This window comes from Abrus precatorius, unplaced genomic scaffold (genome assembly GCF_003935025.1).
Source record: "Abrus precatorius isolate BTA unplaced genomic scaffold, Abrus_2018 Scaffold10, whole genome shotgun sequence".
In the NCBI taxonomy this organism is placed as follows: Eukaryota; Viridiplantae; Streptophyta; class Magnoliopsida; order Fabales; family Fabaceae; genus Abrus; species Abrus precatorius.
The window spans coordinates 3621539-3634182 of record NW_020874292.1 but is presented as its reverse complement, the minus strand read 5'-3'; the positions used below and the strand labels follow the sequence as shown (position 1 = coordinate 3634182).

Genomic DNA, 12644 nt, shown 5'->3' with positions numbered 1-12644 from the left:
CGTAACATTAAATCATAACATTTATAATTAGATTTGAAAACTAACAGCTATAATTTTCAATTTTAAAATAAGATTGTAATACTATTTAAAAGAGAGAAAAGAAAAATATATGCCACTACTGCTTAGTTATTGCGAAAATAAAACCAGATCCCTCGTCTCTAAGAGTTTCTTTCTCTCTCTCTCTCTGCAGTTTCTTTCTTTCCTTTAGGCATCACCCTTCCCCTCCACTCTCTCAACCACACACATTTTCACCCGCTCCCCTTCTCATCCCTTACAAATTTTGCAAAAAAAAATTGATACTCGCTTCTACTAGCAGCTCTTTCCTCTCAGGTCTTAGAGGACTGGTTACACGTCTCGGCAAGCACAAAACTCCAACACAGAAGGGCAGAGAGTGGTTATGGACTTAGAGGACTTAGAAGCCCCGGGGCAGGTCCCTTCACGAGTCTCCAAATTCGCGCCAAAATCATCAAAGCTCAAACCTAAACCGAAATCGGAACCTGCACCCAGACCTGAACCCGAACCCCAACCATCCTCCTCCAAGCCAGAGCCCCCTGAACTTGATTTACCTGTCAAAAAGAACGAAGATGAGGTGGAAACAGTGGCCTCGACTCATTCGAAACCCGAACCCAACGGTGCCGTCACAATGGACGTTGAACCCAAGTCAGAGACCGAAGGCGAAGCAGGACAAGGACAAGGCGATCCCATGGACGAAGACAGTGCTGAAGACACGGTCGTGCGCGAAATTGATGTTTTCTTCTCACCTTCTATCGATGCCGATACTCAGGTTGGTTTGCGTTGCTTGCGCAGTTAAATTCTGATTTCTTTTCAACTTCAAAGTCTAACTTTTTATTTGTTGCTTTTAGTTGTATGTTTTTCAGTATCCCTTGAGACCTTGTTGGCGACCATACGACTTAGATGAACAATGCGAAGAGGTGTCTTATTGAAATTTATTTATTTTTATTTTTGGGAGAAAAAAATATATGTAACCTTGTGAATTCAGTGTTTTTATATTGTGTAGGTTAGGTTGAAACCTGATGATTCTCAAGTGGAGGTTGATTTGTCAATTGATCTTGAGTCAAATAACATTGACAAAGAGTTTGCTGACAAATACAACATCACAAAGCAGGTTTGCTCATTATCTCTTACGGTGTTATAATTATGTATTTTCTTTGTGTATTATATAACTAGATTCAAGAGGACTTGTTGGATACTTGATGATTTAGAATCCTTGATTCATTCGCACGGTAGTTAACTTTTGCTCTAGCTGTGAAAACATATAGGGTATGTGTTATGTGTATAAGGGTATATGTTTACGAGTGTAAAAAAAAAAAAAAGAATCACGTTAATATAGCTGTATAACTCTCTAATGGTATTATGGAATTAGGAGTTTCATCGCCAGTGTTACAGTGTATAAAAAAAAAACTAAATGAACCCAAAGAGAAATTCCAGAAAGGAGAATCAGATAATCATTCCATCCACTCGCTCTTTTCCTTTTAACTGAATGCTATATACTATTTCCTTTCCACTCATAATCATGCAGCCTTGAGCTAGTTAGCTTGGTGCGTGTACTCCTCCTCCTTTCCTGCTCTTGTGTATCAGCAGCCATGTGTCTATTATCAATTGTTATGCCAATTGTCTCTTTTGCCCTCTTATCATTTCCATTCATTACAGTATGCTAAGAAAAATAACAACTTAGTTAAGCATTTGTCTAGTAAGTTCTCATTAGATAAGAGCTTGTCATTAATTTATCTCTAAAACTTTTTGAAACAAGCTAAAGGGAACTGATAGAGTTATAAGCCATTTTCATAAGTTCAAATAAGTTCCGCACAAGAAATTCCAAATAATAAATGGAGGGATGTAGGATGGGATTAGAATTAGCTAAAGTTATGCAATTTTATTAGGTTGTCAATGTTACTAGTACATGATAATTGATACACAGTTTGATTGGATGTGCACTCAAATTTTTACTTGTGAAAAGCTTGCTTCACCCATTTGCTGAAAATCTGCTGCTTTGCTCTAAAAAACATATTGTTTTCTTGAATGTTACAGAGCAGTACTAAAACTCTGCAATAGTACTTTTCTCTTGTTGAAAACATGAAAAGCTTGCATGTACGGACTATTAATGTTTCTTCTATGTTTTTAAATAGTTATTTTAAAAAGTTGACAACCAACATACAACTGTGCTAATTTTTTCGACCCCTTCATTTGAGCTTTGATCCATGCAGTTTATTCCACCTAGTGCAGTAATTCTTGGTTGGCGTTGTTCTTTGTTCTAATTTTTCTTTTTGTTCCTTGATATACCATGCCCTTTTGTTTTTTGAATTGGCTGACAAACTTTTAACAGATAAGAATATTCAAAGTTGATGCTAGCAGTTGAGTGCTTTGTGTACATGTGACTTGTTTTAGAAAAGCATAATATAGTCTAACTTGTAAGTTTGGTGCAATACTTTTAATTCTTGTCAGACTCTATCCACTTCGTGGAAGCCACCTCATGCAAATGGCTGTGCTGTTGGGATTCTTATGGGTGATAAGGTACTTGTGTTTCACGCTCTGTTTTGTGATGTCTAATCTAGTTTCAAGGGGATATATTACTTGAACAGCATTGTATTAGGTATGCCATTGCAACATGGAATACTGTTGTCCTTTACTCCTATTTATTATACATTTAATGCTTCTTCCAATAAATTAGGATGAGTGACTTTTACTGAATATACCTTGAGGTTGAGTTTCTTGTTTTTAGATGAGGTATATCTTATTCTGGTTTTGAAGAAAAGGATAAGCAATTACTTAATGTGTTTCTTAATGAAAATGTTCATTGAAAAGTGAATGCAGCAAGGATTGCACAGTATGCTGCCTTTAATAAGGCGTGATAAGGGGAAAAATAGGAAGATAAAAAAATGCAACATGCCTTGAAATTAATTTGGCTCCCCCCTCTCAGAAAACAAAACCTCAGAATGCCACCTTAAAAATAAAACAACAGAACAAGGTCATTTAAAAACACAATAGGTTGGTTGTGTGTTAGATGCTTACATGATTACCCAGCAAGCTTGATGTGCTTTTGTTTGTTTTCTTATTGCCGATTATATAGCATATAGCATTTAAAAATATAATTTGGAAAAAATTGTAAATTTTCCTGCCTTTTATTGTTTACAGTTGCACCTGCATCCAGTTCATGCAGTTGTGCAGCTCCGACCATCACTACAACATCTTAATTCTGGTGAATCAAAAAGGAAGAACATTATCCCCTCTGGTGCAAGTGCTAATGTCAAAATTGAGGGGTCAGTTGAAGAAAAGTCTGTTTCTACATCCAAGAAGCAGGTATCAAGTATATATACATTATTTTGTTACAGCAATTTTAAAAAGACTGCACAATTACAAGGTGCAGGAATTATAATTTCTTCAAAATGGCACTGATGTCTTAACAATCTTAAAACAATTTTCTACATTCTTTTTGAAAATGAGTAGATGGTGTGTTTTGAGTTGTACCAAAGTTTGTCTTTCCTTACAAGAATATTGAAAAGTTGGTTTAATAAATCCTTTACAGGCATGCATGCTTGGTGATTTTACTCCCTGCTCCCCTGTAAAAAAAGCCAAAAAAAAAAAAAAGAATTGATTGCTGTATAGTTGGGGGGAACATTGGATTTATTGTTCATAGATTGCAAAATTTAATATTTAGCCATTTGTGCCAACTCTACTTGAAATTAGAGACAGATTTTGTTCTCTCATCAGAGAGGGCTTGTACACAAGCTGTCTTTTTGCTTGATCACTAAATCTTTACCTATATAATTTTTGTCTGCTGCTTGTATTCTGTCAATTTGTATTGGGTCATTTCCAACTAGCTAATTGATTTCTTTTCTTTGTGGCAGAATAAGCTGACCGAACCTTCTATTGAGCAAAAGAATGGTGGTGATGAGGTATGCCAATTGTTAAAGCTGCAATGTAATTTACATGTATAACAGTGTTTACTCCTAGATTCATTGTAACGTAGGAATCTATACTGTTTATTCCTAGATTCCTCTTGTTTCAGATTTCCCTAAAATTCACTGAATCATCTGATTTCGTAGGTTTTTTTCACAATACCCAAGAAGCCACTATCTTAACATTGCTTGTCTTTTGCTCTTCCAGAACCCTTACCTCACATATATTCCAATGCGGTTTTGCTTTACCTACTTTCTACGCTTGAACCTGATAGCAGACCAATATTAAAGAAAGTATATACGAGGCAATATAAGAATAAGGTAGGAGACCAGAACCGGAACTAACTAACGTAGTTAGGACTGGTCATTAAGAGAATAAGGGATATAAAAGGAAGAGGAGGGAAAGCAGGGAACAGGTTGGTTTTTAGGAATTGGGTTGGGGGAGTATTCGGGGTCTCTAGGAGTAACCTGTACACATTTTACTGTTTCTACCTCGGGGTCACATTGACCAGAGGAGTTCTTGTGAATAATGCAGTTATTTTTCTCTTTCTTTCTCTTACTATACTGGACCAGTTTTATCAGAACCCTTACCCAAAACCTAATATAACCCATTAAATTGTAAAATTCTAATGCTTCCACTAGCTTCAATGAAGATGTTACTATTGCGACAAAAAAGAATGAATGTAGAAAAGATGGTTATTTCTGAACTTTCATTTAAGAAAGACCGAGTCACCCCACCTCAACGAAGGCATTGATATAAAAATATTTATTGAATAAAAAATGTACATTAAATCAATGCTATTCCCAATGCAACAATTGGAAACTACAACTTTGGTGAAAATGATTTCCATGTCGTATTTTTGTTATTTTCTTTCTTGTTGCAAGAAATGAATTCTAGAGTACTTCAATGCATGGATGAAAAGCATATTCTCTTTTGAAATAAAGTATGAATTAGTTCCATATATTTGCATTTTCTGCTTAGAATTCTTAATGGTAATTTTGTTTCTTAACTCCACTTTGTTTATACTTCCCTCCTGTTTTAATGTCTTTTTTTTCACTTTTTATTTCTATATCTTGTTTAGTGCTGGATTCCTCTCAAGTACCATAGCTGCAAGAGTGATATCTCCTCTAGATATTTGCAGCAAATGATGGCCCAAGAAGGTCCTCCCATAGACTTTAATATGACAGCGTAAGAATATGTCCATTGTCCTTTTGCACTCCTTTATGTGAATATGTAAATTACTAATTTTTTTATGTTGGTAAATCTTTGATTCAAGGTATGACTATGTTACTGCCCTGTGTCCTGGAGTGAGCAGCAACATTTTACCCAAGGGTCCTTCTAAAAGGTATTTTCTTCCTTTAATATCAAGCTTATTTAATTTTTGGCCCTTCGTTCTGGTTAACAATTTGCTATTAGCTGTTGTGCTTTGGACTAAGTCTCTTTTCCTTCAGTACCTGCAAATTTATCCATTTGTCTCTTTGCTTTTTGTTATATTCTTCCTGTCCTTGTTTCTGCCCACTTTTCAATAATGTTTATTCTTCTTATAATGCAATATTGATTTTGTTTGTTGGTTTGTACAATTGATATTGGCTTATAGTTTTGACTATCATATGTGGATGTAATTTCAGGTATCTTCTATCTTTGTTTGTGGAAGAACGACTCAAGAAACTGCTTATTGAGGTTTGTAACATCCTTAGTTTGATTTTAATTTGTTTTTTGTTGATGAGAAAGGGGCATTCAGATCCAACATTGTGCATCTTGCTTTCTATGCTTGTGTATAGTTGATTGCATTAATTTTTTTAGGATATATTCTCAATTCATAATTCACTTCTGCTATTATGTGTGTGTTAACTGTTAAGCTATTAGTGGACATATTTCTCAGCAAACTACTTGGTAGGGGTGTATATAGGATGGGTTGAGACATAGTTTATCTATATTTCTCCCTGAAATTTTCAGAGACATTTTTCCTATTCTGTAGGTGACTCAATCAAGATCTGACAATATTGGGATAGGACTGGGTTAACTTATAAACAAAATCTATAAATTTTAATAACATGTATAACTAAAGCAATGAACTAATGAAGTATAAAACTACACTTAAAGTTGATTTTATAGTATATATTTTAAAGTGAATAATATCAATATGTGCAAAATGTAATCTTTTGAGTCTTGAAGGTTAATTACTAATACGTAACTTCATAAAGTATAAATTTCAAAAAGAAAAAGAATTGGGTGGGAACAACCTAAATCTTGTTACCTGAATTCGCCTTCAAAATACATTGGGTCTAGTTTTGAAAACTCAAATCTGTCAAAGTTAACATCAGGACAGGATGGGTTAATGAGACATGTTGGGTCTTGTACACCCATGCTACCCAGACATGTGCCCCAGTCCTAAGATGTCAAACACTGCAGTTTTTCATTTTTTATACAAAAACTGTTTTTGAATTTTCAAGGTTGCTAATGGGTTTATAGTTAATATGTCATTGTTGTATATATATTTTTAACATGTGTATTAGAACCTTTCGGTGGATATTATTTTTCCTTTTAAATTAATTATTAAAGGGTTTCTTGTTTTGATCTCCCTCTCTTGCTCTCTGTTAAAGTATAACACTCATGTTGTGGCAATATCGAAACAAGAGAGAAATAAACAAGAAAAAGGAAACTGCTTATTTTGGTGGTACACTTGCAAGTTGCAACCAATGTTTTTGATATTAGACTGTTCATTGAACCAATATAGGCATTGGTTAAATTGTTGATAATTGTATATATTTTTACTGTCTAATATATTAATTAATAAATTAACATATAATCATATGAAATAGGTAATTATTTGCATTAATATGCATGGACTCAATTATGATCACAAATGGACTGAGTAAATAACAACTTCCACCAAATAATGTTGCACTATTTTATTTTGAATCCTGTTTCTGTGTTATTTTTTGTAACATCTCTAACAAAGTTCTTTATGTTAGGGTCGTCCACTTCATCGTTTTAGTGCTATTAAGCACTATGCTCCTGAATACTCTGAGGATCAACTTCTGGGATTCCTGCAGCAGCATGCAATATTGGTGCGGGGACTCTGGACTGCAAAAAGTGCATTGCTATATCCCCAGGGTGGTGTGGAAACTTTGGCTAGAGATTATGCCCTACTATTGTTTAGCAAGAATTTAAAAGTTCAGCTTTCTGATGTGAATGTTAGGGGTGAACTTGGAAATTATGTGAGAAATTTCCTGAAGATATTTGGCTTGGAAAGGTTTGATATAAATAAATCTACTGGCCAATCAATTCCTAACTGGAAGTTTAGAGAGCTTCCTGACGAGTCATTCAAAAAACTCCATCCAAATATTGTTGAAAAGCAGGAAGAAGTTTTCAAAGGTTTGGATAGACAGTTATCTAGTTTTGCTTCAAATGTTGGAAAACGCAAACTTGGTAAAAATGCTGTAGCAAACCCTAGTATGAACAACGAGCTTGTTAAATCAGAAAATTCTGATCAACGGGGAACAAGTCTCAGTGGAGGGCCTCCTGGGAAGATGACCATGTCAAATGAAACCCGACATGCTCTGCCAATTGCCCTCAAGAAACTTTTTCAGACACACAAAGTTTGCAGGTAATGTTATAGTGACAACTTTCCTTTGGTGATCTACTTTCTTGAAATGATCCCTGAGATAGTAATGTTCAGAAACACAAATATTGGTAGTTAACTTCTTAGTGCTCTGTGAAGCTTTCATAATTCAGCACTTGTGCTTTGCATTTGACAACACTCAATATTTTTCATACTCATTTTTAAAATATCAATTCTCACTTTTGACCTAAGATTTGTGTTTCCTGTTAATTTTATTTGTTGTGTTATGGTCATGTTGTATTGCATATTTTTGACGTTTGGCACGTGTGTCCTGTGTTGTATATAATACATGCTTTCTAGGTTTTAGTTTTATTCATTTTGTTTCACATTTCATTAGCCTATTCATCCATTTTGGGGTATACAGGCATGATCCACCATCCTACCTGATTTTAGAAACAATTTTTTATTGTTTAAGACCATGAGCTATGCCCTCATCCTTTGTGCATGTAACTAGTCCGCATGCAGTGTCAAGAGTTTTCAAACAATTTCTATAAAGGTAGGATTATAAAGTCCCACGAAACTGTGCTACATCACTGGGCTGTGGGGCTTATGGATGTTATCGTTTTTGGAGTGTGTATCTTATTTGGGATAGGTTTTGTGCCTTTGCCAATGGAGTTAGATCATTTTTTTATGGTTTTTTAATGTATTTGCTGAGGAGCAGAAAAAAAATGTTTTGAGCCAATTTTATTTTATGAAAACAAAACAATACAATGTTTCATAGCTGATTCCAACGTCTTGTTAGTTGGAATTTGTGTTTTAAATGGTTTGTTTCAAGTGATAGAGAATATATTGATCTGAAGAGAGATGATCTTATTAGTTGGGATTTGTGTTGCAGAAATGTGGGGCTTTGGGTCTAGGCAATTTGTTCTCTAAAAATATTTCTTTGGCAGCTTAAGAGACTGTGGTAGCTTTTGTTTTGAAACAAAATTCTTAATGGCAATTGGTTATTTGGATTAAATATGGTTTATTGGGATGGGTTGGAATGGAAATCCAGCTATCTTTGCCACTGTTGCCAATCTTGGGAAATTCACTTGTCAGGAACATACATCTTTCTGACCACTTTATCAATCTAAGCCAGGGTGATGACAATCATGTCAGGGAAAAAATCTTTGCCAGTTGACATGTCCCATGAATGGGGACTTGGCCTACATAAATTTTATATTTTTATCTATTTGTTTGGGTGTCAGTTGCCTTATGCTGCTTCTATTTATCTTGGCAGCTTCCAAATGATATGCCAAGGATTGCGTGAAATGGCTGTTTCCAAAACTATGCTTTCAAAGGGAGATTCTAAAATTGCTGTGGATGCAGCTCATAGTCTTGATGGTCCACATGATGAATTGAAGGCTATCATTAGTGAAGTTGCATGTGATATCCATGGTTATTATGTGTTGAAATCATCACAAGATGATCCTTTCAGGTTGTTCTCTCCCCTGTTTCAAGGAAAACATTATTTGCTCTCCATGAGAGGTCAAAGAATTTTTGAAAACAAGTAGCAGATTCGTTATGTAATATAATGCTCAGGACTGTATTGGTCTTTGCAGAGATGTTGTAATTGATATGCTTCGAGGAAATGGACCGAGTGCCAAGCTGAAGAAGGCAGAGATAGTGGAAGCTGCAAGGAGAAAACTCGGTAGGGAGGTCATTAACAATGAATATATCAAGGTAATTTTTAATTTTTATTTTGATTTTAAGAACTCAAATTTTACTTCATGTTTTTCATACGGTGGCTATGACATACAATTTAAATTTTATCTCAAATTAATCTGTTTTTGGTCCATACTGGTCACCCGCCCTCTTGATCAAAATTCAAAATGTTTCAACTAATTTCAATCTACCAATTATGGTTGAAATTTGTATTGAATAAAGAAGTTTTATTAGAAACAAACTAAAAGGAGGATATGGAATCCTCTACAAAAAGACATAAAGAAGATGGCATAATACTACCTGTTGAGATCCCATATTGACTGTAAATATTGCTAAAGTAGGCTTATAAATGATAAAATAATTCTCACTTTATGAGTTAGTTTATGTTAAATTATATCTAGTCTAGATTTAAAATAATATCAAAGTGTATGGTAAATTTTATATTGGCTATCCTCAAATGTAATAAAAAAGAAATCAAATTTGGTCCAATGGATTTTCCATTTCAATTAACCTGGCTCCGTGGATTCCTCAATGCGACATACCTGTGACCTAGCGGCTCTCCTGCAGCATTCTATTTAGTCTCATGGCTTTTCAATGCTACATATATTTAAAAAATTAGTCCTTCAATCACCATATTCACGATGAAGGAACTTGTTGAGGCTCCACATCAATTACAAATATAGTTAAAGTATAAAGACTTAGACAATTCTCACTTCATGAATTAATTTTTGGAGTTGAATTAGACCTAATCTATATTTAAAACTACCCAATTTCTATACAGGTTGATTTGTAATATCCTCAAGTACTTTCTTTCTTTTAGGCTCTATATTGACATTTTGATTTCATGAGATGTCATAGTAAACAAATCCAATTGCAATTATGTCCTTAAACTTTGGAGTATTGTACCATGTAACACGGACCTTTTCAGTGCTGCTAACAATGAGTTGATTGCCATATTAACGTTGCATATTTGCAGTTGAAGATGTTGAGCTTTTTGTTTCTGGATTTGTAACTTAGGGGATCTTGATAGTTTTGCACTTTAAATCAAAGATTAATAGCCTGTATAATGACATCCTCGCATGCTAAATATCTGCCCAATTAATTCAGCTGCTAGGGCGGGTGGTCAAGTTAAATTTAGTGTTTTAGCAACCAAATCGAAAGTATTAAACTAAGCACTTGATCGTCATAATCTGCTTTTGATCCATTTTTAAATTTAAAAGGGTATTAGTAATTGACACGTATAAAGCTAGCAAGTTTTATTCCATATATGCGTGTTCACTTGGACTGTTTGTGGCTAGGGTTAGAGATTGAAGTTTTTATTTGTTTATTTATTCACTAATTTGTTAACGACAGAACATTGCGTATTCGAACGTGGAAAGGAAAATAACTAGAGTAGAAGCAAAGGAACCTGGCACAACCTAAAAGGCTTCAACTGGCTTTCTCTAAATAACTAAAGGGATTAGTTGCTTCATAACTTGATCAATTGCGTTAAACAAGATTGTAAAGTAGAATGAATGTTGCCTGTGCAACATATTAATTGAAATATCAAATAATGATAATGATCTTAACATGGATTGACAACAAATAGGCATTGCAATATCATTCATAAATTTTATCATGCTTTTTTTCTTATCAATCAAATATTGCTTGTTATCCTAATGGTGGTTTTGTTTGTATTTTACCAATTTCAGGTCATGAATGAGTTGTGTGTCTCGAGAGGTTCTGTTTGGGTCTTGAAAAGCGGTGATGGAAGTATGCAGTAATCCTGAAGAATACGTAGTAAAATTTTGGATAATCACATGACTCAAGTTTCTTTACTTTCTCACATAGTAAAATTTTGGATAAAAAGTTTTATTATTGTAACTTTCCTTCCAACCACTCATTCCACTTAAACAATCATTTTTCATGCACCAAGGGTTCACTCCATACACTTTTATGTGTAGTTTAAGCCGTACACATAACAAGAGTTTCATGATTATCATCAAAACATATTAAAATAACATCATTATAAGAATTATTTCAAAATTGTTTAAATTATTCATTATGATATTACTTGATCTATTAAGTGTTTCAAACTTTGAAAAAAAAAATACTATCAATTAAAAAAAAAAACTCTACCAACTAAAGAGAGAAGTTATATAAACTACTATATGAATACAACTTTAAAAAGTGGTTTAACATGGCAAATATTCTCAAAAGTATTTTAGAGATCGATTCAACCAAGAATTAGTCTCTAAAGTCTACTTCTAATTGAGGTTGCCACGTTGAATCAATTTCTTAAGTGACTTTTAAGAATAGTTGTCTCATTAACCGTTTTTCAAAGTATACTTAAAGAGAACAATTATTATATGAAACTACTCCCTAAAGTGACTTCTAAGAGAAATTATGAAAATATCCTTTAAAGTTTGACACACTTGCATAACGTATTTTTTTAGAGCAATTGAAATTGTTTTCCAACATAAGGCAAAATCACTCTATAATTTCATTTCCAATGTAGTGTTAGAGTCAAAATTTTAATACTATTTTTTACTAGATTGAGTATTTTATCTAAATAAGGATAGATTAACTTCTTTCTAAGTTTATGAATTAGAATGTGAAAGATTTCTGATCAATGATGATTGTGCTAATTTTCCAAATTTAAAACAACACTTATGTTTTAAATAAAAAGCAAAGTTTTATAAATTGACTAACTTTAACCATAATTATTTCATAAGAATTTGTCCTTCCTAGATAATAAAATATGCCAAATATATTCTTCAAAAATCTATAATTATTCTATTACATTGAATGACAATGATCCTTTACAAATTAAAATAAATACAATTTTAATATCCAACAAGTATTATTTTTATCTTTGACAAAAACTAATATTTCACTTCAACTCTTTTGGAATATGTAAAAAGGGGGGAGGAGGAATTCAGAGTTAAATGAAATGAAGATATTTAGTGGAAGGATCTTTTTGTAATTTATTAAAGTATATAGTAATTATTTTATAAATAAATAGAAATAATTGAAATTAATCAAAATTATTAGTATTTGATTAAAATAAATTATAGAACTTAAAATGAATAAAAACTAATTATGTATGTAGTTTTTGAACAATAAAGTATCAGTATATTTTTATAAAATAAAATTCTAAAAAAATTTGTTAAAGTTATATAAATTAAGTTTATAGTTTATTAAGTTTATTTGTTAAATATAAAATCTTAGAGAATTCAAGAATAAGAAACAATATATTTTCATAACAAGTTTTATTTTGTTTTTGTAAAAGTGAACAAACTCCCAATTTACTTCTCTTCAATAAAAGTGAAGTGACTTTTAAAAAATAAGAGTGATTGAACTTTATAAAATTGATTGAATCTAAGAATGCTTGAAGTTATCTAAAATTGTTTGGTGAAATTGTAGTTAATGTTTTGAAAAGGTTTGAGTAACGATTGGTATAGATGATAAAGACAAT

At 33.0% G+C, this 12644-nt stretch overlaps 1 protein-coding gene across 3 annotated transcripts; it reads left to right on the top strand.

Annotated features, from left to right (window-relative positions):
• The first annotated feature begins 308 nt into the window (after positions 1-308).
• LOC113847075 (DNA-directed RNA polymerase III subunit RPC5) lies at positions 309-11098 on the top strand. Of its 3 annotated transcripts, none has more exons than XM_027475936.1 (13): positions 309-784; positions 864-932; positions 1019-1126; positions 2464-2532; positions 3154-3318; positions 3867-3914; positions 5000-5106; positions 5195-5263; positions 5547-5598; positions 6894-7528; positions 8763-8960; positions 9085-9205; positions 10879-11098. In XM_027475936.1, exons 1-13 carry the CDS (start codon positions 398-400, stop codon positions 10948-10950), a joined length of 2100 nt encoding a protein of 699 aa, XP_027331737.1. In that variant the 5' UTR covers positions 309-397; the 3' UTR covers positions 10951-11098. The 3 variants fall into 3 exon arrangements, with proteins under 3 accessions (XP_027331737.1, XP_027331746.1, XP_027331754.1); XM_027475945.1 differs by lacking the exon at positions 10879-11098 and adding an exon at positions 10205-10283 and having other exon boundaries at positions 379-784; XM_027475953.1 differs by lacking the exon at positions 2464-2532 and having other exon boundaries at positions 379-784.
• The last annotated feature ends 1546 nt before the right edge of the window (positions 11099-12644 follow it).